The sequence below is a fragment of the Neofelis nebulosa genome, chromosome 10 (genome assembly GCF_028018385.1).
Source record: "Neofelis nebulosa isolate mNeoNeb1 chromosome 10, mNeoNeb1.pri, whole genome shotgun sequence".
Lineage (NCBI taxonomy): Eukaryota > Metazoa > Chordata > Mammalia > Carnivora > Felidae > Neofelis > Neofelis nebulosa.
In genome coordinates, this window is record NC_080791.1 from 56,226,713 (window position 1) to 56,252,710 (window position 25,998).

At 37.8% G+C, this 25,998-nt stretch overlaps 1 protein-coding gene across 3 annotated transcripts in view; it reads right to left on the reverse strand.

Annotated features, from left to right (window-relative positions):
- The window catches only part of UVRAG (UV radiation resistance associated), a 302,745-nt gene that overhangs the window by 122,265 nt on the left and 154,482 nt on the right, over positions 1–25,998 (reverse strand). For all 3 annotated transcript variants that reach the window (XM_058690352.1, XM_058690351.1, XM_058690353.1), the window contains exons 9-12: positions 15,244–15,328; positions 13,333–13,420; positions 11,351–11,411; positions 3,224–3,389 (exon numbers count right to left, since the gene is read on the reverse strand). In XM_058690352.1, the coding sequence (XP_058546335.1) occupies positions 3,224–3,389; positions 11,351–11,411; positions 13,333–13,420; positions 15,244–15,328 (400 nt within the window). The remainder of the gene's footprint in view (positions 1–3,223; positions 3,390–11,350; positions 11,412–13,332; positions 13,421–15,243; positions 15,329–25,998) is intronic.

A 25,998-nucleotide genomic window follows, 5' to 3' on the forward strand; every position in this document is an offset into this window, starting at 1 on the left:
TAAAAAACGTTGAAAAAAAATTTTTTTTAAATAAAACATTTTTTTTAATGTTTATTTTTGAGGGAGAGAGAGAGAGAGAGAGAGAGAGAGAGAGAGAGAGAGAGAGAGCATGTTGCAGTGCGCACAAGTGGGGGAGGGGCAGAGAGAGGAAGACACAGAAACCAAAGCAGGCTTCAGGCTCTGAGCTGTCAGCACAGAGCCCACTGCAGGCATCGAACTCACGAACCGCGAGATCATGACCTGAGCCAAAGTTGGATGTTCAACCGACTGAGCCATCCAGGCGCCCAGAAGTATAACACCCACACATTTAGGGATTTTATTATTGATTTCTAGTAAATTCCACTGTGGTCAGTAAATATACTGTAAATTATTTAAATCTCTCAAAATTTGTTGAGGCCCAGCATAATCAATTTTGGTAAATGTTTCATGTATATCTAAAAAAGAAGGTATCCTACAGCTGTTGGTACAGTATTCTTCAGCCATAACTAAGGTCTAGTTTATTGCACTCTTCAAGTCTTTTAGATTCTGACTATTTTATCTGCTTCCTATAATAATTAATAAAAAGAAATATAAAGTCCTCTGTTATAATTGTGGATTTCCTTGAAATTCTGCGAATTTCTGTCTATATGTTTGAAGTCATGCTTCTAGGGATGGATGTGTGTGTGTGTGTGTGTATGTGTCTGTCTGTCTGTCTGTCTGTGTATAACTGACAGCATTAAAATAAAATATCTCACTTATTTAAATTGCCTTAAACTTCATTTTGTCTGATATTAGTGTAGTTAGCTCTCATATGGATAGTATTTGTATAATATATCATTATTCACTCTTCTATCTTCATTATTTCTGTGTCCTTATATTTGAGGTATCTCTTGCAAGCAGGGTAAGTGTAGTTTTTTCAATCGGCCTGACAATCTTTATTTTTAAGTAGTACATTAATAACATTTAAAATTTACTGCAACTGCAGAATTTAAGTCTGGGTTCATAAGAACAAATTTACTATTTGTCTTCTGTTTGTTCCACTTGTTCAATGTTCATTTTCTTTTCTTTTCTTCCCTTTTTTGGATTAATCAAGTACTGTATTTAAAACATTTTCTATTTGTATTCTCTATTAATTTTTTGCCTACACATAACAATTCTTTTAGTGGTTATGAGATTATGACATGATCCTTGATTAGTCCTCTATAAAGTAGGATCTTTACCCTCCTTTAAAATCTTAGAAAACTTTAACTCCATTTCTACTTTCCAACATGCATAATTTCACATATATTTTATATGTATATATTTCATATTTTATGACACTACTGAAAGGGCGGGCCTACGACGGCTGACTCCATCTTGTTCTGTGTCCTTCACCTTGACCACACCTCCTCCCCTTGAGTAACCCCCCCCCCCACCTCACCTGCCTAACAGGACTCGGACCCTTCCCCAGCCAATCGGCTGAGGCCACAGCCATTACCTCACCAACTGCCCCTAGGCCCCAATAAAACCTTTGTCCTTTTGAAACTCGCTCTCTCTCCCCGGTATCTCACAACTGTGTCGGTGCAGGTAGGGGATTGAGCTCGAGCTAGCTCGAATAAAGGCTCTTTTGCTTTTGCATCGGACTCGGCTCCCTAGTGGTCTTTGGGGATCACGAATTCTGGGCATAACAACTACTATTTGTTTTGTAGTCAAAATTAATTTAGATGTACTCACACTTACACTTCTGTTGTCTTTGTTCTTTTCCATATTTCCATGTTTCTGTGCTATGTTTACTTTTATTCTGACTTTAGCACCTGCATTTCCCTTACCACAGTCTGCTGGGATGCATTTTCTCAATTTTGATGGTCTGAAACATCTTTTATTTTGCCTTCATTTTTGAAGGAAATATTCACCTAGTATAGAATTCTAAGCTGGCAGTATTGTTTTATAGTACTTAAAAATTAAAAAAAAAATTTTTTTTAATGTTTATTTATTTTTGAGAGTGAGAGAGAGAGACAAAGCATCAGCAGGGGAAGGACAGAGAGAGGGAGATACAGAATTTGAAGCAGGCTCCAGGCTCTGAGGTATCAGCACAGAGCCCAAAGCAGGGCTTGAACCCTCAAGCATCTGAGCTGAGGCCAGATGCTTAACCAACTGAGCCACCCAAGCGCTCCTGTTTTATAGTACTTTTAAAATGTCCTTGTATCCCTTTTATGGTTCCTAAAGATTCTACTGAGAAATTACCTTTCAGTCTTATTGTTGCTCTTTTGATGCTAATTTGTCTTTTTTTTTTTTTTTTTACTACTTTCAGTATTTTCACTTTGTCTTTGGTTTTCAGTTGTTTTAATATAATTTCCTTAAGTCTGTTTGCTTTGTACTTATGAGTTGCAGTTAATGCTTCTAGAATTTGTAGCTTGATACATTTCGTCAAATTTGAGAAATTCTGTCATTAACTCTTAAATATTACATTTATTACCCTCTATGCTTTCTTTTCCCCCTCTGTGACCCCAATTATATGTATTATATGTATTGTATGTATATGTATTATATGTATCTTTTTATTGGGTCCTATGTCAGTCTAGCACTTGTCTATATAATCCATCTTTTTTTTTTATTTGTGCTTTGGTCAGGATATTTTCTACTGACCTATCTTCCAGTTCACTAATCTACTTTTCAGACATGTACAACCTGCTGTTGAGTCTTTTATGCTTTTCTTGCTTGTCTGACAAATCTTTAATCATTTCACTTGTTGACTAGCAAGCACTAGGTTCTACATGAGAATATGCAGAGTATATAACACTTGTTCTCACAAAAGCAAATTAAATGAGTCAATCTTGCTATCATTAGCAATTTTAAGAAGTGTAGGATTTATTATAATCTAAATGAATAACCACATTCTATTTAAAAGAAATGAAGCACTGGGGCGCCTGGGTGGCTCAAGTTGGTTAAGCGTCTGACTTTGGCTCAGGTCACGATCTCACTGCTCACGAGTTCAAGCCCTGCAGCAGGCTCTGTGCTGACAGCTCGGAGCCTAGAGCCTACTTCAGATTCTTTCTCCATCTCTCTGCCCCTCCCCTGCTTGTGCTCCGTCTGTCTCTCTCTCAAATATAAAAAAATAAAACATAAAAAATATATATATTTTTTAAAATGAAGCACTTCACAAAGGATATATAAAAAATCACAATCTAGGTCACATTTTATATTTTTAATATATTCCATGTTTCAAACTGGCTTATATTAAAAGTATATAAAAACAGATACTTACTCTCTCTCCTTTTCAGTCAGTTTGTCGTTGATATTATCTTTGATTGTTGATCTAGATCCCTTATGAATTATAGGATATCTCAGGGGCACTTGTAGGAAAAAGGAAATCATGGAGACCAAATGTGCAGTGTAACCAAGGGCAACAGCAATGCTTCCATCATCTTTTGCTGTAAATTCAAAAGCAGAGGAAAAGAAAATAACTATCTACCTTATAAATGTATATAATAGATCATAATCAATTTCAAGAGATTTTATAAGAAATAACTGGTAAATATTAATCACATCTAAATTATAGGATTTTTAAATAAATCTAAACATATTAACAAGACTTGAAATTTCACTTACTGTATTTAAAACTACCGCCCAATAATTAATGTGATGAGATTGACATTTCATGTTTATCTTAAGAGTTCTTAATACATTCTAATATCCATTACTTTCCTGGCATTTTTAAAGACAGAAATAATAACTGGTCTGTTATGTGAAAATTAGTTTCAGAGGTTCAATCATAGTACACTACATGAGCATTATACATTTTATTCATTAACAACTTTATAAGCAATATAGTTCTACTGTTGTACTATTGTACAAATTATTAAGTCTAAGGTGAAGTGAAATGGCACAATGCATCCTTACGGGGTATTTTCTCACTATCTACGAGACAGTGTTGCATAAATAAGACTGTGAGGTTTGAAACAGGATAGTGAGGAAAAATATTTTAAAAAGGAAAGTAAAAGTCCAAAAACCACAGTTTATATATTATTGATTCAATTTAGGTAGAAGCAACTATTGGGGCAAAAATGTATGTACCCAACGGTCAAACATAAGCATCTATCTTTTAAGAAGTCACAGATAGGGGCGCCTGGGGGGTCCAGTCAGTTAAGTGTCTGATTCTTGTTTTCGACTCAGGGCATGATCTCATGGTTTGTGAGTTTGAGCCCTGAATAGGGCTCTGCACTAACGGTGCAGAGCCTGCTTGGGATTCTCTCTCTGCCTTCCCCCGCCGCCCCCTCCTCCCCCCGTATGCGCATGCTCTCTCTCTCAAAAGAAAATAAACTTAGGGGCGCCTGGGTGGCGCAGTCGGTTAAGCGTCCGACTTCAGCCAGGTCACGATCTCGCGGCCCGTGAGTTCGAGCCCCGCGTCAGGCTCTGGGCTGATGGCTCGGAGCCTGGAGCCTGTTTCTGATTCTGTGTCTCCCTCTCTCTCTGACCCTCCCCCGTTCATGCTCTGTCTCTCTCTGTCCCAAAAATAAATAAAAAAGCGTTGAAAAAAAAAAAATTCTTAAAAAAAAAAGAAAATAAACTTAAAAAAAAAAAAGAAGTCACAAATAATTTACATTTTTTTAACATTTCTTTATTTTTGAGAGACAGAGAGAGACAGCGCACGAGCGAGGAAGGAGCAGAGAAGGAGACACAGAATCTGAAGCAGGCTCCAGGCTCTGAGCTGTCAGTACAGAGCCCAACCTGAGACTCGAACTCACAAATGATGAGATCATGGCCTGCGCCAAAGTCGGACACTCAACCGACTGAGCCACCCAGGTGCCCCAACATTTTTAACTCACCATCTAGACTTCTGCTACTACCTACCAAGGATAATAATCACCAGGTACTCAGAAGAGAGTAATAAAGGAAAACGTTTCAAGTTTGCCTCAGAAGGAACAAAAAAGTAACTGTTTGATATATAGTCTTCCCAAAATACTTTTAAAAGTTCACACACACACACACACACACACACACACCTCTAAAAGGCTTAACACATAATCTAGAATATCTCTAGCTAGAGAAAAGGCTGAAATAATTGAGATGACCTTGGCTTGATTTCTAAAGGTATCTTTAACTTCAACTACTAGTGGTATTTTTTCACGTTCTTTTTATATTTAGTTATCCAAGTACTACCTTCTTGTTGTAGGAATGCCACTATAGTCATCTATTCATCATTTCATTCTCCACCACTGACTACCACAGCGGATTCTTGGTTTCTCTTTGAGTATACTACAAAAACAGGTAACATTCACTGTATACTTTCTTCTGCAAGGAACTGACTATAGTACTTTTATTTATGATAGTCATTAATTCATCAGCAATTACGAAACTGGGTACCTTTTTATATGCTATTTCGTTCGTTTCACAGATGAAGAACCTAAGGGTCAAAGAAGTTATGGAACCCATCTGAAGTAACACAGTAACACCATACGGGCTGGCCTGATACCAGTGCCTCTGTCTTTAAGCACTCCACCATACTGTCTCAGAAGTTTACTGTGGAACACATAACAATTTAACTTGGGCACTAGAATGTACCAAACATATGACACACTTGTATCACCTTAGTTTCTTCACACTTCTCTTACAAGGGCAAAGGACACCGAGTTCTCTGTGACTTGTCAAGTGTTTGACTGAGAATGGGCTTCTCAACTAAAATTTGATGTTCTCTCAAATCAAACTGCTGAAGAAAATAAACCAGCATTCATTTCAACTGACTACTCAGTCATGCCCTAACTGACTAGAATCCTAACTGTTCTTAGAGACCATGTCCTCTTGCCCCAATCCCATGCAAGTACCTTGAGTCCTATAACACTTGTGTTGAAATCTGGATACCACAGTACCTTAGAGACTAAAATTACATTAGACTACATTGTAAATTCACCACATTATAATTTAATCATCATATAATGTTAGAGCTAGGAGGAATCTCAAATCACTGAATCTGATGCCAGCAATTTAGAGATGAGAAAAAAATGTAATTCAGACTGTATAAGTGACTTGATCAGAGTCCTACAGATAAAATCCATGAGTGATAAAATAAGAGGGTGAACTGTATATACCCCCCCTGCCCTTAAAATACCTATCCCTGGAGTCACAGCTAGGATACTGAAGTCTATGAGAAGTCACTGAATCCTGTGCCTCCGCTTTCTGTAAAGGGTAGGGCCTATCAAATTTAAAATATTTCTATCAGTAAAAGGACCTGGTCTTTAAGAACTTTCTTCTGAAGTGAGAGAAGAGGAAGCAGACAACTTACAGTAATGAAGTATAATACTACACTAAGTTTGGACTTTTTTATATGTGCTTTACACTAAGCTTTTCTCTTCCTATGAGGCCAGACAGAAAAGAATTTGCAAACTTCTAGAAAGCAGCAGCAGGCCTCTTAACCAGCCTTCCAAACAGGTCAAATGCAAACCATGAATGCTTAAAAAAAACCTATCCAACGCTAAACACACAAGCATCTACATTTTTCCATATTACTGAAAGGCTAATAATACTAAGGAATTGCATTTGTAAATTTTGAGACCACATCCACGGATCTATTAAAAGAACAAAAACTAGTCTTCTAACAGCACCTCTTTTCAATGATCAAAACAATTTTGCTTAAATTTAAAGATAAAAAGGCATCTCTATGAGAAGCCTACACATGCAAATCAAAATCCAAAAAGAAACAGCAAAAGCCGAAAACTCGCTAAAATTGGAAATCAGCTTTGATTCTGGTTATTCACACTCACCATTGTTTCCACCACAAGACTCCCCGCTCCACCTATTAAAAACCCTAGGTTGTTTCCATTCCAGGCCACAGTGCTCCGTCATAGCCTCACTGTTAAACGCCACGGTGTTGGATTTCCAATATTGAAGCTTTATATTAAAAATCATTTTAAAAGGACCACGGGTAAGGCATTACAGGGCCCAAGGGTATTCCAATACCCTCAAAAGGAAAACCACCTCCTGGTAGGGAAGTCACTTTCATCACCCCAAGACCACTGAACCTCCAGTGGGAAAATGTGAGCTCATGTGGTTAATTATGGCTATTGCTGGCCACGAACCTCAGATGTCACTTTCTGTTGCCAATCACTTTAGCTAAAAAACCAAAAGGTTTAAGGTTTCCAGCATTCCAAGATCTAAAAGACGTTTTACCTGCCAAAGCCAAAACCTGGCTCTCGGGGGTGTGCTTTTCCAGTAAGCATTAATGACGTCCCTAACACCTAATGCAGAGCAGAGGTTTGCGTTCCTTATGCCGCTCTCGGGGTTAGGAAGGTTACAGATGATAGGCTTGCTGGGGAGAAGGAGTTGGAGGGGGAGTGGAAGGGTTCAGAAAGAACAGGAATAAACTGTAGGACTCAGGTGTGTGAAAAAGAGCTTAATTTAAACAATGCTTTCAGGGGCTTAAAACCAAAACAAAAATCTGCAGTTTCCTCATAATAATAATTTCTGATTTGCTTTTCAAACGTGAATAGTTATTCAGAGCAGCAGTTTTTGTGTCATTTTTATGATAATAAATACCATCAACCCACAATGGCCATGACAATATTATAAATTGATTCAAATGCCCCTTTGACTTATATGTTGGACAAACTATTAATATTCAAATGCATCCAAGTACAAATAAGTGATCTAAAAGCTCTTACCATCCTGCCTTCCCAATCACTGAGGCAGCTGATTTGGTAAGGAACCAAGCACTCACTGATCCAGACAGGACAAAATATTTAAGACTCTAATCACTGCCACAGCATCTATGGAATCATTCCATGTTCTCAATGAGACACTGTTTGACATATGGTCTCTCCTTTCCAAGAAATCATGCCTGCATAAAGGAATACAGACACAGAAGGAAATCTGGGTCTCATTACCACAAAAGGCTCTCGTGTTATGGATTACTTAAAAACACACACAATTTTTTTTTTTTTTTTTTTTTAACGAGAAATGTCTCAGTCAATGGAACTCAAATGAATACCCTTCACCAGACAACTTTCTCCCATGGTGTCCAGGCTTCTTTGGCATACTCTAACAGTAACTTACCCATTTAGAAAAGAACAATAAAGTTTGGGCCACTACAGTAGAGTTTCCCAAACAGTGTCGACCCAGGCATTGTAAAGTCTATCCCAGCAAAGTCTCTCACAAATATCACAGAATAACCAGCTTGGAGTTCCTTACGAGAGAATGACCAAGAATGCAGCTGTTACAGAACACTAAAAAGCTGTCAGAAGTTTGGAAGAGGTTATTATTCAAAACAAGGACAAAAACGGCATCATGACAGGAATAATACGGACCTTAAAACCAGACTGACCAGGAATGACTTTAGCTCTGCTACTGGCTAGTATGAGTCTTTGGAAAAATTAACTAATCTCTCTGAGCCTCAATTTTCTTGTCTTAAAAAAAAAAAAAAAAATTGAGTGTAATTCTTTCCTTCACAGAAGGAATTCATTCTCACAGTTGTGAAAATTAAATAAACAAGAAGCACCACGCATGATGTTCCATGTTACCATATTTCTCTACTCTCCCAATCTAAAATGTCCTCCTACCCTTCTCTCACCAGGGGAATACTATTTCATCTTTTAAGACACCTAAAGCACCATCTTCCCTGTAAAGGTTTTCACGATCCCCTCCTGACGGCACTGAGTATTTCCACTTCTTTGAATCTTGGGTACCTACTATAAACTTCAAAGTGCCTGACACAGGGTATGAAATCAATAAATATGTCTTGATGGCTCTGATTACAAGTTTAATGGCCTCACCTGGACCGAAAGCCCACTGAGGTAGGATCAATGTCCTACTCATCTTTGCACACTCTCAGCACCTGGCCCAGCAGGTGACACAACACAAGACATTCAGTGAATTGAGAATATGGAAGTGCCTTGCAGAATGCTAACATAAGATTTTAAAGTCCAACACTACCATATGTGCTTCTTAAAATTTCTGATTGTGAGGCATCACAGGGAGCGAACAGGGCCTTAGAGTGAAAAATTACACATTTGTTTCATTTTATCTCCCATTTCATTTTCAGCAAACTGCACTAAAAAGCTAAACTAATTATTTAAAGGGTGGGAAAAACAGACTCAGCTTGTTGGACATACTAAGAAGACAGAGCTGGCAAAAGCTGTGAAAAACTAGGAAACAGAATACTTTATAGAACACAAAAATAGAATCGAAGATTGATTATATCATCAGCTCATGTCATCCCTCTCTTAAAGCCCTGCAGGGTTTTCCCACTCCACTGAGAATAACACAAACGCCCTACGGTGGCCTCTAGGCCTTGGCTGACCTCCTCCTACCTTCCTCCTGCTCACTACTCTCCAGTCACACAGGTCTGGTCTTTTTGGTCTTTCCTTCTTTCTCTCCTACCTTCCTCCCTTTCCCTCCTCTCTCTCACAACCAATTCCCATTACATTTACATGAGTACCTTATATGCAAAGCTCTTTCAAGTATTATTATCTCATTCAGTCATCACAATAAATGAGAATGTAGATATTACCCATTTTATAGGTGAAGAAATTAAGCTGAGGGATTATATGATTTGTCCAAAATACAGGTCTTTTCTCCCATACCCCCTACCCTGAATTTTTTTTTTTTCAGATATATCAAGTTCATTGCTCCATCGTGAACTTTGTACTTGCTGCCCCCTCTTCGAGGAAAGCTCTTCCCCCAGATGTAGCAGAGAGTTGGATCCTTTCAGCCTTCAAATTTTCTGTCCAATGTTTCTTCTCAGAGAGGCCTTCTCTAACTGCTTTCTCTAAAGTAGGTTCTCCTACTGTCTATAATAACATATTCTTTTAGTAAATACTTGTTAAATACTTATTTTCTTATTGGTTGTCTCCCTTAAAAGATTGTACACTCCATGAAAGGAGAGAACATACTTGTTTCTTCTATCATTATACCCTCAAAATCCAGCACAGTGCCTGGCATATAGGTGTGCTCAATTAGTACTTTTCCCAATTGATCGTTGCTCTATATCCCCGGAACCTGGCACAAGGCTCAAGGTACTCAATAGGTTTGTTGAACGAATGAACGAATGAGGAAAAAGATGTGTTATGGCCTTCAGGACACCATAACTTGCCTAAAATTAACACCAAAACACACCTCCATGACTTATGGAAATTAGAAGGACCATTTTACAATGGAAACCAGACAAATCCGGGATAGATCGTTACCTAGTTTTGTGGTCTTGAGCAAGTCACTAACTAAATAAATAGCTCATTTACATGCTATGTAATATGAGATTATACCACTTTCTTTATAGGTTTCCTTTGTTTTGTGAGGATTAAAGATAAGGCAAATGGAATGCTTTTACAGATCTAATCTTCTCAACATTAATGCAAAACAGGTAAGGACATGAATCAATATGTTCATGATATCGATTAGGAAATCAACTTTTGAGTTGAGCTTGGATGGCTTGCTCCAAATTACATGGTTTCTAGAAGGGGAAACAGGACTTAATACAGGTTTTCCCATTCCTATTTTATCACTCATATTATGTGCCAACTACTTGCTGTAAGGGTTGCTGTAAAGGCCAAAGTAGGTAATAAATCAGTCTTAAATGTTAAAGGACCATAAATAACAACATTTTCTTTATCAAGAAATGGAGGAAGGTCCCAAACAAAACCTGTAATGCCGTCTTCTTGAATAACTTCTTCCCACATACATAATATGCTACCTTTGGGAATAATCTATAAAGCTATCTAATAAGCCTCAAAGCACTGCATAGGCTAGGGGAAAAGAACCCACTTTGCGAACAAAAAAAAAAAAAATCTCTTTACCAAAGTGTCAAATAAAAGAAGTTCTTTCCTTTGGCCTACTGGTAAAGAGATTAGGAACTTTAAAATATAGCAATTACTATAAATCACAGTCTATAATATCTCTAATGTAACTTTTTCTTAGTTCAAAGAGGACAGAAATGACAGTGTAACAAAAGTTGAGCCTGTGGTAGTAGGAATGTCACAAAATTAAATTTTCAAAGACGTTTCACGTTACCAGACATATGATTTTCTAAATAACAACAGAACAGATTAATGTCGGTTGTGCTTCTGCTCCCAACCACATACAAATCTTTCATGAAAATCAAACCAAAAGGATAGGGAGATTATTAGTCTTCTTAAGAATGCCATTGTCTGATTTTCTTAAAGCCCACATAAAAACTATTTCCTTTTAAATTTCAAATATACAACTCAATAATTTTTTCCCCATGATTAGAACTAAATATCCTCTTAAGTCTCCCATCAGAGAATCTGACTCTTTCATTTGGGAAGGGACAGAAGGTCCAAAAACCCTCTGCTAGGCGACCAACTCTTCAAGATATCTGTTTTTTTCTCTGCAACATACCCATGTATCACATACACCAAATCTTTAGATGTAAAAAGAAATAAAATACCTTGGAAGTCCTCAGAATTGGGCAACTTGACACCACACACAAAGTAATCCTTATGCTCATTCTGTGAATACAACCAAAGAATGAAATTAATTCTTTTTCTGTTTGTTTTTTTTTTAATTTTTTTTAACGTTTATTTATTTTTGAGACAGAGAGAGACAGAGCATGAACAGGGGAGGGTCAGAGAGAGGGGGAGACACAGAATCGGAAGCAGGCTCCAGGCTCCGAGCCGTCAGCCCAGAGCCCGACGCGGGGCTCGAACTCACGGACCGTGAGATCGTGACCTGAGCTGAAGTCGGACGCTTAACCGACTGAGCCACCCAGGCGCCCCAATTCTTTTTCTGTTTAAAGCACAGAAACCCTAAGTTGAATCCCAGAGAATTAAGCAGACCAATGTTAACTCAAAGATAATACTGTTCTGGACACAAAATGCTGTCATAATTGTTGAAGCTGGATGATGAGTACATAATGATTCATTATACTACCATCTGCACATTTATATATACTTGAAATTTTCTATAACATAAACTTTTAAAACATCATGTCCAAGCAAAAAGCCATGTAAAATTTTTATTACAAAAATATCCCCACGAATCCATAGTTATAAATGAAGATTTTTCAATGGAATTAACAAAATTCTGTAAGCAACCTAAAATTCTATTAGCTTTCCTCAGAAAATTGGTCTTTTAAATTTCTTTTCATTAAAAAGAAAATAAAGCCATCAAGTTTAGTGACTTGGCTCTCTAAAAGAGAATTCTCATCTTTCTAATTTTATTGAAGTTTTACTTTTTACATTTACTCTAAAAAACTGGATTCAAAAACTTAACCTCCTGGCAGTTACCCCAGGAATTTCCTAAGTAGTACTAACAAATACAAATTAGTTACCAGTTATATTTTTAAAGCAGTACACATGCATCTGCATGTATGCGTCAGAAATGCGGGACTCCTGGGGGGCTCGTTCAGTTAAGCATCTGACTCATGATTTTGGCTCAGGTCACGATCTCATGGTTAGTGAGATTGAGCCCTGCGTCACCGGCTCTGTGCTGACAGCGCAGAGCCTATTTGGCATTCTCTCCCTCTCTCTCTCTCTCTCTCTCTCTCTGCTCTACCTTGCCTCGTGCTCTCTCTCTCTCAAAATAAATGAACGAAAGAAAGAAAGAAAGAAAGAAAGAAAGAAAGAAAGAAAGAAAGAGAGGAAGGGAGAAAGAAAGGGAAAGAAAAGAAAAGAAGAAAGAAAGGAAGGAAGGAAGGAAGGAAGGAAGGAAGGAAGGAAGGAAGGAAGAAAGAAAGAAAGAAAGAAAGAAAGAAAGAAAGAAAGAAAGAAAGAAAGAAAGAAAAATGATGGCAGTGGAAGAAAGAAAGAAAGAAAGAAAGAAAGAAAGAAAGAGAAAGAGGGAGGGAGAAAGAAAGGGAAAGAAAAGAAAAGAGAAAGGAAGGAAGGAAGGAAGGAAGGAAGGAAGGAAGGAAGAAAGAAAGAAAGAAAGAAAGAAAGAAAGAAAGAAAGAAAGAAAGAAAGGATGGCAGTGGAAGAAAGAAAGAAAGAAAGAAAGAAAGAAAGAAAGAAAGAAAGAAAAGAAAAGAAAAGAAAAGAAAAGAAAAGAAAAGAAAAGAAAAGGAAAAGAAAAGAAAAGAAAAGAAAAGAAAAGAAAAGAAAAGAAAAGAAAAGAAAAGAAAAGAAAAGAAAAGAAATGATGGCAGTGGATAATCTGGCTGAGTAAAAAAGATCATAAGGAAACCAGAAATTTATTTGGCATTCTTTCAGATGAAAATGAGTGCATTTCACCATCAAATTGCTATAAAAAATCAAATGGTGGAACTGAATGCCAATTCATTCCAAATCTATTTTTTTAAATAGATATTAGCTTCTGAATGATTCATGACAAAGCATATGATTAAGACTAGAGCAATGAATTTTTTCATTGAGAGGAAATTTCAAACAGAAACCATCTTTAAAAAAATTTTTTCCTAGAAAATTTGAAACTTACCAAATCAATAGGGTAAATGTAGGAAAGCTCAGATAGTAATTGCCTGCAACGAATTGTCAACTGAGCATTAGTCTTCAGAAAGAGTTCTCTGATAAGGAAAGATAAAAAGCACATTTGTTAAAACAAAAAAAGTTTTCATGCTAATATTTATTTCCACATAATTGATGCAGAGGAAGATTAAATGGCCTGCAGTGGGCCACAGAAACTCAGAAGTAGAGTCAGAATAATAGCTAACATGAATCCTGACCTATCTCTAAATAGTATAAGATCAAGATAACCATATACTGGGGCCTACTGTGTGTATCAGGCATCATGCTAAGAGATGTAAAGGGTACAGATAATCATTGACTGTGCACCTACCGCTACATGCCAGGAGCTTTACAAACGGCTTTACTTATTAGAATAATTCAATTAGGTTGATATTATTATACCCATTTTACAAACAAGGATAAAAAATTTAGAGAGGCTCAGTAAGAAGACCAGGGTCTCATTTAATCTGAAAGCCAATCTGATTTCAGGAAATATCTACATGGTATTATCTTTAAAAACTATTCTATTTTTCACTCACAGCTACTGCCTGCCATATTAGGAAAATAGAATAAAAAGAACAAACAGTAAGCTGTGGCATGAGATGATGCAGCTCTTCTCTTGAACTAAAGAAATAAGACAATGAGATAAAATACCCATAGAATAAATTACCTGCTCAATCGTGCTAATGATTAAAAAAAAAAAAAAAAAAGAGGAATTCAGCAAAACTGTAGGTCAAGGTAGAACGTAAAAGTAGTAGTGTAACGCAAAGAGCATTAAAGAGTTAAAGGGATCTAGTCCTGCTTTCCTTGTGAGCTGGTCAAAGTAACTTCCTAGAGCCTTGCCTTCCTATCTGCAAATTGAGAGGATTAGACCAGATGATCTCCACGGTTCTTTCCAGGTCTAACATTCTTGAATGCTCAATTGCTAAGGTTTCTTGAAGAAAAATGTAGGATGAGATGACTTTCCAGAAAAAGGGAGTAAACATGAGCAAAAGAACAGAGGTGGCATCAAATTAAGCATGTGCTGGGAAAAATAAAGAGAAAAACTATTAGCACCTATGAAATGAATGTTGTGGAGCAACTGAAATGAACTACAGTTGTACAGTGCCAATTTGCTGAAGGTTATTTGAAAAGTTAAGCAAAACAATCACCATGACTTCTTAAAAGGAGAGAAAATATGGTAAAAATAGTATTTTAGGAGGAGAGGTCTGATAAGCAACATGGAGGATGAACTGGAAAAGTGGAGAGACTGATGTTAGAAAGACAAGCTAGGAGCTGTGGAGGTAATCCAAATGGACGAACACTAAACAGGAGTTAAGTCTGAAGAAAAGACCATAAGCTACACTACATGTGGAAGACAGGAAGAGGAGAAGATTCAAACATTAAGTCATGGTGCAGTGGCCTTCTAGTTTTTAACTAGAAGAACAGGGGCGCCTGGGTGGCTCAGTCAGTTAAGCATCCCACTCCTGATTTCAGCTCAGGTCGTGATCTCACGGTTCGTGAGCTCAAACCCTGCGTGGGGATCTGTGCTGAAAGCACCCAGCCTGCTTGGGATTCTCTCTCTTCCCCTCCCCTGCTTTCTCTCTCTCTCTCTCTCTCTGAAAAATAAATAAACATTAAAAATAAATAAGCAATACATAAATAAACTAGAAGATCAACTGTTCACACTTCTGATTAGGCTAGGAGCTCTCGTAACTACTTTTAGCACGTGCATGACGCTCAGTAGGGTGCTTCATAAATGTCTGTTGAATAAGTGAATGTGGCACTAATGTGTGTGGAATATAAATGAATACCAGCAGCTTTTACAGAATCCTGCTTTTCCAAATCCTACCCTTAAGGTAAACTCAACACTCTTAACTATTATTCTCAGTGTTGCATTTACCTTTTCGCAGTACACTCCTTCCTCAATTCATTCAGAGATTCCTTCTGGAGTTGAAGCTTGAGGTGCTCAGTTGAAAATGCACTTCCTAGAGACAGACGGAGAAAGACAATTCCAGATGTAACACTGCAGATACAACTGCTCGATCACAACCAAACACGCAGAGCCCATCCCCCGACTATGAGAGAGCAATAGAGTTCAGAGGCAAAGTAAACTGGGGATAGAGGTCTTCTGGGGGAATTAACTAGAAAAAACTTCCCTACTTGTTCAATTTTGACACAAGTCCAGCCTCTAGCAGGAGTCAAAGAGTAAGTCAAAGAGTAACCTGCCTCCAGATTTCTGGATTGCTGACCAAGAAACCCTGATGAGATTTCAAAATTCAGACTTCATTTAAAAAAAAATTTTTTTTAAAAAATTGTTTTTTCAACGTTTTTAATTTATTTCTGGGACAGAGCGAGACAGAGCATGAACGGGGGAGGGGCAGAGAGAGAGGGAGACACAGAATCGGAAACAGGCTCCAGGCTCCGAGCCATCAGCCCAGAGCCTGACGCGGGGCTCGAACTCACGGACTGAGAGATCGTGACCTGGCTGAAGTCGGACGCTTAACCGACTGCGCCACCCAGGCGCCCCTTAAAAAAATTTTTTTTAATATTTATTCACCTTTGAGAGACAGAGAGAGACAGGACGTGAGGTGGGGACGGGGGCAGAGAGAGAGAGGGAGACACAGAATCCTAAGCAGGCTTCCGGCTCTGAGCTGTCAGCACAGAGCCCGATGCGGGATTCAAACTCACTGACTGCAAGATCATGTCCTGAGCCAAAGTTGGATGCTCAACCAACTGAGCCACCCAGGCATCCCCAGACTTCATTTTAAAAGAAAGCGGCTATAGACTCTGGTGTTAATGCTTATTCACTAAAGGTTCATCAATTGTAATAAACAGATCTCTCTGGTGGGAGATGCTGATAATGAAGGAGGCTATGCATGTGTGAGAGTTGGGGATATATGGGAAATCTCTGCAACTTCGGCTCAAGTTTGCTATGAACCTAAAAACTGCTCTAATAAATAAAGTTTATCTATTTTTTAAGTGGTTAATTTCTTCTCACCCACAAATGCTATACAACAACGTTTCTGAGAGTATAAAAAGTAGAAAAGGAAAAATTACCTGCATTTTGACTGCTATCGTGTAGTTCATAAATATAAGTAGTTTTAGCTACAATCACAGTGTGCAGGAAATGTATATTCTGATTTTTCCATATTATGTCATAAGCATTTTTACATGTTGACAGATAGTCTAAGTTATAATGTTTAATGGCTGTGTAAAATTCAACTCCGTGGATGTGAATTATATGAATATTCCACATTTTAACTGATACCCCAAACCCCAAACCCATTACAGAACATTTAATTTCCTTTAAGTGTTTGCTTTAGCATTACACAGAGATTAGTATTTGTGTTTATATGCCTGATTGTTATATTTACATCAACTTCTGGAACCTCCATGTCCATTTATGTGATCATAAAATCTTTTTACATCTTCCTACTCTAAGAAATGAGGGCATCTTCTGTTCTTGACAATCCAGGCCTGATAGCACCAGAAATACTGAAGCACAGAAAAACAATCTTAGATCCAGACACACTAATCTTACAAAGGGGTTTGGTTTCATGAACTATGATCCAACAGGAAAAGGGGCCTTCAACTATTCTGCACTTCTCCTGCGAGAAGGAACAAGATGTACATTATTGAACATTATACGGTTTAGACCTTAGCACTAAGTTCACCAACTTAAGTCATTTTATCAACATATTTCTAAGTACCCTTCTCTTCTCTCCCACCAGTATTTAAATGATCCACATGTTGGTAACTTTGCCCCCCAAACAGAACATAATCAAGGAGCACCACTCATCTCCTTTAGCCCCAGTATAATTCCTCCCCAAATCTTAATCTTTAATGATTTCAGATGACATTCAGATTGACAACTTTCACCCCCCACCCCATGTACGTGTTGAACGATTACCAAATATTTGAAATTTTCCAGATTTATCTATTAGTGATTTCTAGTTTATTTCTTTTAGTCAGAGACCATATTTTGCATTATTCTGATTCTTTTTAAATTTGTTTTATGATAGCAACTATGGCCTAACCGAATGTTCAATGCGCGTACGATAAAAAGGTATATTCTGATAGTGTGCAGTGGGGTGGTCTGCTGTTAATCAGGGCAAGTTAGTTAATAGTGTTAAGGTCTTTATCCTTACTGATTTTTACTTCACTTGTTCTATGAATTACTGAGAGATGAGTGTTGCAGCTTCCAGCTTTAATTATAGATTTGGCTATTTCTTCTTCCAATTTAATCAGTTTTTGCTATATACACACACACATATTTAACACTATGTGTGTGTGTGTGTAGTGTATACATATATGTTGTATATATATAGTGTATATATGGTGTATATATGGTTTGCGTGTGTGTGTGTATATATATATGTATATACGTAAATATACATATATACATGTATACACACACACACATATATATAGTGAAGCTCTGTTATGTTCATACATATTTAGAATTGTCATATCTTTTTGTGACTGACCTCTCCACCATAATGTAAAATCTGTCTTTATCACAGGTAATATTCACTGTTCTGAAATCTCCTTTTCTAATATAATATTGCCACTCTGGCCTTCTTTTAATTTGTATCTGCATGGTGTACTATTCCCATTCGTTTACTTTTAATCAATCAATCTATCTACCCTTATATTGAAAGTGGGTTCCTTACAGATAGCATTTAGTTGGGTTTTTTTAAATGTAAATTAATCTGAACAATCTCAGTTTTTTAACTGAGGTATTTTGATTGCTTATACTTAATATAATCATTGACATTTAGATTAAAATCTACCATTTGGCTAGTTGTTTTCTATATATTCTACCTATTCTCTGTTCCTTTTTCCCTTCTTTTTTCATGCTTTTGAATTGAATATGTTTTTACAATTCCCTCTTTCTTCAAGATTGGCTTAGTCTTATCTCCATTTTATTTTATTTTTTAATTTTTTTTAATGTTTATTTACTTTTGAAAGAATGAGAGAGACAGAGGTGTGAGTGCGGGAGGGGCAGAGAGAGGGAGACACAGAACTGGAAGCAGGCTCCAGGCTCCGGGCTGTCAGCACAGAGCACGATGTGGGGCTCGAACTCACAGACCACGAGATCATGACCCGAGCTAAAGTTGGACATTTAACCGACTGAGCCACCCAGGCGCCGCAGTCTTATCTCTATTTTAAATTTTTCGTGGCTGCCCCAGAGTTTACAGTATATAACTTCAATAAATAAGTCTACCTTCAAATATTATTATACTACTTCATGTAAAAACCTGAAAATACTATGCTCCCAATTCTTCCCTTCCCCACTCTTCACATTCTTCACACATTTTACTTTATGCATGTTATAAACCCCAAAACACTGCTATTTTTGCATTAGAAAATCAACTGTCTTTTATAGTAATTAAAAATAAGAAAAAATGTCTTTATAGTATCTTCAACCATTTCTGGAGATCTCATTTTGTGTGTGTGTAGAGCCACATTTCTGTCTGGTATCATTTTTCTTCCACTGAAGAAATTCTTTTAACATTTCTTAAAATGTAGGACTGGTGGTAATGAATTGTCTTAGTTTTTTGTCAAAGAGTCTCTTTGCACGTCAGTTCAGGTAATTTCTATTGATCTATATTCAAGTTCACTTATTCTTTTCTCAGCTGTGTCAAATCTACTGGAGTGTCCGTCAAAGGCACTGTTCATCTCTCTTACCATGTTCTTTATTTGTAGCATATCCATTAGACTGTTTCTTATAGTTTCCATCTCACAGCTGAAATTTACCATCTATCCATACTGGTTATCCACCTTTCAATAAAAGCCCGAAGCCCATTAATCACAGTTATTTTCAATTCTCTCTCTGATATTCCCAACATCTGAGTCACTACTGAGTTTTTTTCCTCTTTTGACTTAAATTCTCTTGACAACATTTTGTTGGTGGTGGTGGGAGGGGAAGGGATAACAATGGGTCTTTGTTTTGTTTTTGCTTTTCTTTGTTTCAAAAATTTTGACTGAAGGCTCAACATCATGTGCAACAGAGAGCATGAGACAACAGAGAAAGAAAAGGACACGCCTCTTCTACTGTTAATTTGGGGGGCTGAGTCAATACAATCAGGAACTAAGCTGGTTTGGGGTTTTTGTTGCTTCCATTTTGTTGCTACCTTCAACTTCAAAATTCTTCAAATTTCCTCTAACTTCTCCTTTTTGGAGGTGGTGATGGTGGAGATGATTTGCTGGATGCTTTTGCTCAATGAACTCGCGCCACCCTCAGATTTAGGGAACAAGTTCTGCCCTATGAACCTGCACCTAAGTAAGAGTGACTCACTATGCTCTTGCCTCTCCTCAAGTGGTACACTCCAGGCTTTCTATCCTGGTTGGGGAGGAGAGCTGAGTTTCTCTTTTATCTCATTTGAGCTAAGCAGTCCCTGTGCCCTGAGGTATCAGGGTAGGGCTTTCTCTCAGTGATACTGTCCCTCCCCTAGGGACAGGAGGTTTCTAATAGTCCAGGGCCAACACTGTTTCTGCCTCACCCCCAAGTGTAATGATGTTTTCTTTTTCTTCTTCCAATCCTTCACTTCTGTCCTAGAAACCATAGGGCTTGCAGCTCTTCCTCCAGAGGCTTAGTGCTTTTGTTCTTAGAGAAGAGTTATGCTTTCTAGCAACAGCATCCGTTCCCCTTCCTCCAGACCTATACAACCACAGGAGGCTTTCTACATTTTCTACCCTGTCTCCAATCTTTCTTGTGAATATCCATTGTAGGTCCACACAGAGTAAACTGCAAGGAGGTGTGAACTGCTTACAGCTGCTATAGTCTTACAATAGAACACACTTAGTGGTTAGCAATTTGTTAAAAATTGTAGTGGAATTATTTTACCTTCTTAGACAGTGGCCCAACTTCCTCCCATGCTCTGCCACTGGTGAGTCAGTCCTCACATCCTGTCTCTTCTCGGACATGCCCATCTTTTCTTACATTATCAGGCTACCTGGCTGCCCTGTAATCTTTAATTCTCCAGATGCAAGAAAAGCTATGATTTTGTACATTATTCAGCTTTCTCTTGTTGTTAGGGTGGAAGTGAAGTTCTTACTACCTTTCTACATCCTCCGCAGAGGCTGGAAGTCAAATCTGAGGATGCTGATTTAATTTTTTTTTTTAAGTTTTTCTCTGTTCTTTGTATTTCCTGCTCCTTTGGGGTCAGCTATTCCATTAAACTTGGACTTGTTTATACTGTTTTCCTCAAATATCTGATGATCCTTGGTTTTCCCTTCAAATCCATGAATAAGTGATCAGACTGATTAGTATAGGCAACTAGTGTAGGTTTCCTTTGAAGCTAGAAAGACTTATTTACATGAAAGGCATCGTTCCTGGGTGCCAACTCAGCATAAGTGGGTAGGTCCTGTAGACAATTAGGCTTTTCTTCAGAGTATATATGCCATGCTGGAAGAAGGCAGTACTGTTACATTATTGACAACTGTCAATCTTAGGACTGGGTTACTCTAGGGCATTTCACTTCTAAGTAGAGCTGTCTTTATGTTTTCCCTCTAGGTCAATTGTAAAAGTCCACAGTCAGGCTCTGTTCCACCTTCTATGCCAAACCCTTGTCCCATGACCTAACCAGGTCAAGAATCCATTATGTTTGGAAAGCAGCTGGAGCAAGTATTACAGGAAGGGAGTCCAAATCCGAAGAAAAGAAAATGGACCAGTAGGCCCAGCTCCCCTAATTACTGCTCCATCGTTCCTGATTTCTGTACTTGGAAACTCCAAGTTGAGACCTCTGAGAGCTGCACCAGAAACCCCCACATCAGCCTCTTCCATTTTTGTGCCAGGTGGGCAGTTTTTCTCTACTCTAGCTGATGCATCAAAACAATCCTATCTATACTGTGTCTTCGAGAACTGTGTCAAAATCTTTGCTATTCCAATGGTGCCCTCTCTTATCTTTACCACCACCACTGTATCTTTACTATCGTATCAGTGGGTCATCGAGAGGGAGGGAGAGCAAATGAATGCGCTTAGTTTACCATATTCCAAAACTGTTTTCTGGAATGTTTGGTCCTGTCCATTTACGCACTAACGTTCCACTCTGTTAGGAAGATGGCCCCTGTGTTCAGCAAAAACTCAGGTCAGACACTTTAATTTTTTTTTTTTTTTTAAATTTTTTTTTTTTTCAACGTTTTTTATTTATTTTTGGGACAGAGAGAGACAGAGCATGAACGGGGGAGGGGCAGAGAGAGAGGGAGGCACAGAAGCGGAAACAGGCTCCAGGCTCTGAGCCATCAGCCCAGAGCCTGACGCGGGGCTCGAACTCATGGACCGCGAGATCGCGACCTGGCTGAAGTCGGACGCTTAACCGACTGCGCCACCCAGGCGCCCCCAGACACTTTAATTTTAATAACCAAATGTCAATGCTGTCTCCTGTAAGTCTAACAGCTAAAGAATATGAATCTTGCTTCCATCAACAAAACACAACACAGACTCTTTGGGCCCTTTCTCACCAGAGACTTTGGCCTCAGACTGGATAATGGCCAGCTCCTGTCAAAATTACAGTTAAAACCAATAAACTGTCATTCTTCTGGGTTTTCTATATCATGTCAGAGGACCAAAAAGCAATATACTTGAACTATTTTAGTTTCCTTCCCTGCAGAAATGCTTTTTTTGAACTATGATTTATGATACTGCCCTTCTCAAGGGTTAAAAGATATTTCTTGCTGTAACTTTTGCAAACTTGCAATGACTATATTTCATTATGATGTTTAATACATTGCACATTCTTCCCAGAATTTAGTGCCAATAAATTGTTTTCTCCCTAAAGAACGGATCTACTTCCTTATAACATGTAATGGGAAGCACTTGACTCCTTTCATAATTCTACACAATTGGCTTGATGGCTAACAATGTCATAGCTAATTTTAGTGCTTCAATACAATAGGTGGATCATATGGGAGGCAGTACACTATATTGGAAAGCCCATGTCCTTAGGAATCAGAAAGATTTGGGCTAAAATCCTACCTATGCTACTTTCAGAACTCTAAACAAGTCTCAGCTTCTCTGAGTTTCATTTTCCTCATTTGTAAAATGGGGATAATTTCCCTTTTGTTCAACATTTGCATTCTCTCGACCTGCCCCCATGAAGCTCTAAGTGGGTAGAGAAAATTATACAACCAGTCTGATTGATTTTACTTTAAAAATATAAGCACAGAGCACAAACAGGGACACTGTCCAGCAATCCTACTCCAGTTCCATCATCAGTTTGCTTTCCCTGTTTGCTTTCCCACTCTTGGAGCTGAGTACTCCACACATTCCCCTCAATCCCTCAACTCCTTCGGTAGAATAGAATTGCCCCACCTTGTACCACCCTGAAATAATCGGATTCCTTGACAGTCCTACCCACTACCTGCCCCTGTGCCATTTTCTTAGCCTTCTCCTCCTGTTCAGTGGGTAAGGCAAATAGCTTCATTTATATAAACTCTGAATTCCTTCTCATTCCAACCGATGTCACACTAGTCTCTTCCTGACAAATTATGTTCCAGCCACAGTGGCCTCTTTTCTGTGTCCGTCTAACCCCTTTCTATGTCCAGGTAGCCTTTTCACTTGCTGTTCCCTCTGTTTTTCCAGCAGGCTGAGCTCCTCAGGCAAACCTTTTCTGAGCAATCTCTATAAAATGGTCTCCCACAATTATCTTGTATCATCACAGCTTGTTTACAGTACTTCTCACAACTTGATATTTATTTTCCTTGCTGGTTTCTTGTTTACTGTCTTATCCACTAGGTAGGTATCCAAAATTGGAAGTCACAATTAATTCTTCCTTTTTCTCTTTTGACCCCAATATCTACTTTTCCTCCAGCATTTGTCTTTGTTTAATCATCTGGCCAGTTGTCAAAACTAGAAATTGGAAACTATCCTAAATCTTTCTCTCCCTTTCTCCTCCAACCCACCAAGCCATTAACAGTAGAGTCTATCATCGAAATATTTCTTGAACCTACACATTCCCTCCTCCCTTTACATTCCCAATATGTTTCAGTTTTAATTATGGATTGCTTAGATTACTGTAATAACTCCCTAACAGTTCTCTATCCTCAACTCTTCAAAGAGAACTTTCTAAAAAACATACACCTAATCCCCATTCTTTACTGCAGTCATCAATACAGTCTCATCTACTTTTTGCCTTTGAGAAATTTGCTTATTTCAGTAGATCTCTAGACCTTTCAACAAGAACTTCCTTTATGATTAGGTCATTCTTTACCTCTCCTGCCTCTCCTACGAACCCTTACTTGAATGTGTCCTTAGTGGTAGCTTTACTGGAATTACCTGCAGTTCTCTAATCTACTTCCAGGCTTCTGTATAAACTGTTGCTTCTATCTGGAAAGTCTCACCTTCTCCCCCTAGGTATCCATCAGGTATTTTTCTAGACTCAGCCTAAGGGTCACCTCCTTTAACTAATTTTGATTTTCAGATACTCATTGTCTGTGCTCCTATAACACCTTCCAAATATCTCTCTCATATATTTGTCACACCTGTCATTATGTTCCTAACATCTTACACAGTGCTGGGTTCGTTGTGGGTGTTCCATAAACGACGAATAAAGGACTTGACAACGGTGCACGTGCACACACACACTCAACGTTCTTGTCTTCTGATCTCCTTTTATTTCTATGTTCAACTATTTAATTGTAAGTACTTTTTTTTTTTTTTTTGTAAATGTCACTTCCAATGCTTTTTGGAAGTGGAGAAAAAATGGTAGTAAGACAAAACAAAAATCTGTCAGGTGGCTTTTTTCTGCCTATCTATACCTTCCATTGCAAAAGAGGGAGATTAAAATATGATAGCTTACCTTTCCTGCAATCCAGTTAAGACATTACAGGAATAAATCATTACAAATGTATGGAAACAGAATCATTCTGAAAAGAAAATCTGAGGTTTACTCAGCACCCACATTGTCCTCCCCACTGCTAAGTTGTCTGTTTTCACATGCTGCATACAATGTAAACAGCTAAAAGTAAAGAAACTTTAATAGCATAAACACCCCCCCCAAAAAAAAAAAACTGGCCTCGGGTTTTGAAACTTTTGAAAGAAATTTTGAATAATTTTTAAGGAAATCTGCTTATGAATTTCTGTCAGATGGCTATAAAAAAATCAGAACATACACACAGGCTAATAAAATTTAAATTCTCCCATCATTTCAAATAAATTTATCTTGAATTATAAAATTTGTACAGTAATTTTTCAATTTGTGACCTTATGACATAAGAGAAGAAGATTGTTACATAATGCTTAACAATGTCTTTATAATTTCAAATAGAAATCTATGACCTTTTGGGGGTACCTGGGTGGCTCAGTCGGTTAAGCATCTGAATTCAGCTCAGGTCATGATCTCATGGTTCATGGGTTCCAGTCCCACATTGGGCTCTGTGCTGACAGTGTGGAGATTGCTTGGGATCCTCTCTCTACCTCTATTTCTGCTCCTAACCCTACTTGCACGCTCTCTCTCTCTCAAAATAAATACATAAACTTAGAAATAAAGGGAAATCTATGACCTTTTAATAGAAACCAAGGCACCACTTTAAATATACTGTGTCATTTTTCTTTTATGAGAAAAGAGCACAATAATTTACTGACCAAAGAGAAGCTAATTAAATAGAACTAGATACACAGTTCATCTTACTCAAATTTATTACAAAATGACAATAAAGAATGATCATAATTGATGGGAACTTCATATAAAATATTTCTTATTTTGGTAATAAAGCATCAAAACTTTCTATTTATTGAAATTACTAAGAGGATTTTTTTCCCTAAATCTAAGCAATGAAGTCTGACAGAGTTGACTTCTACATATGACGTTGCTAAAAGAAGGTTTGTTTTTGCTCTTGCTTATCAAAATGAATTGAAGATCTTTGAAACAGAAGCTCCTACTACATGTCTTTCCAGTGAATAAACAATATCTACAGACACGCTTGGGGTCACAGAATCTCTCTCTCTCTCTCTCTCTCTTGGCATTTTTCATTGCTGGGAAATCTATTGCTGTCATCAAACTTTGAAAAATAAAGAGATTCATTAAAAAGGTGAACAGATTCCCATCCTTTTTGTCAATCCTCTTCTTCTGAGATAACTAGAATTTTAGAGCTGTAAGAAATCTGGACTGTATAATTAAAATTTTTTTGTTTGTGAGGACAAACTGAGAGAATGGCAGATCTTTAATCCAAATCTCTTAATTACCATGCAACCAAATCAAAGACGTCTTTGGGAAAAGTTCACTTCATCCATCATATGATAAAAAGGAATATAACAGAACAAAGTTCTTCATCTAATAGTCCACAGGCCAATGGAAAACTAGCAAACCATCAGTCAATTTACTGTTGGACACATAATTAGAGAAAGCAACAATATTTTGTTTAGTGGAAACAAGACAGGTGTTGGGTCAGAGAAACCTAAATTGTATTTGGATCTGTTACTTATTTGTGACAAATGTCTCTGAGCCCCAATTATTCTCATTTGGAAAAGGGGGGTAAAATAATTACCTCTTAGGACTATTTTAGGAAGTAAATGATATACCATAAGCGAAACATCTGGCATGTTACAGGATTCCAATAACAGTTAACTGCTGGGGGCACCTGGGTGGCTCAGTCTGTTAAGTCTCCGACTCTAGATTTCAGCTCAGGTTACGATCTCACAGTTTGTGAGTTC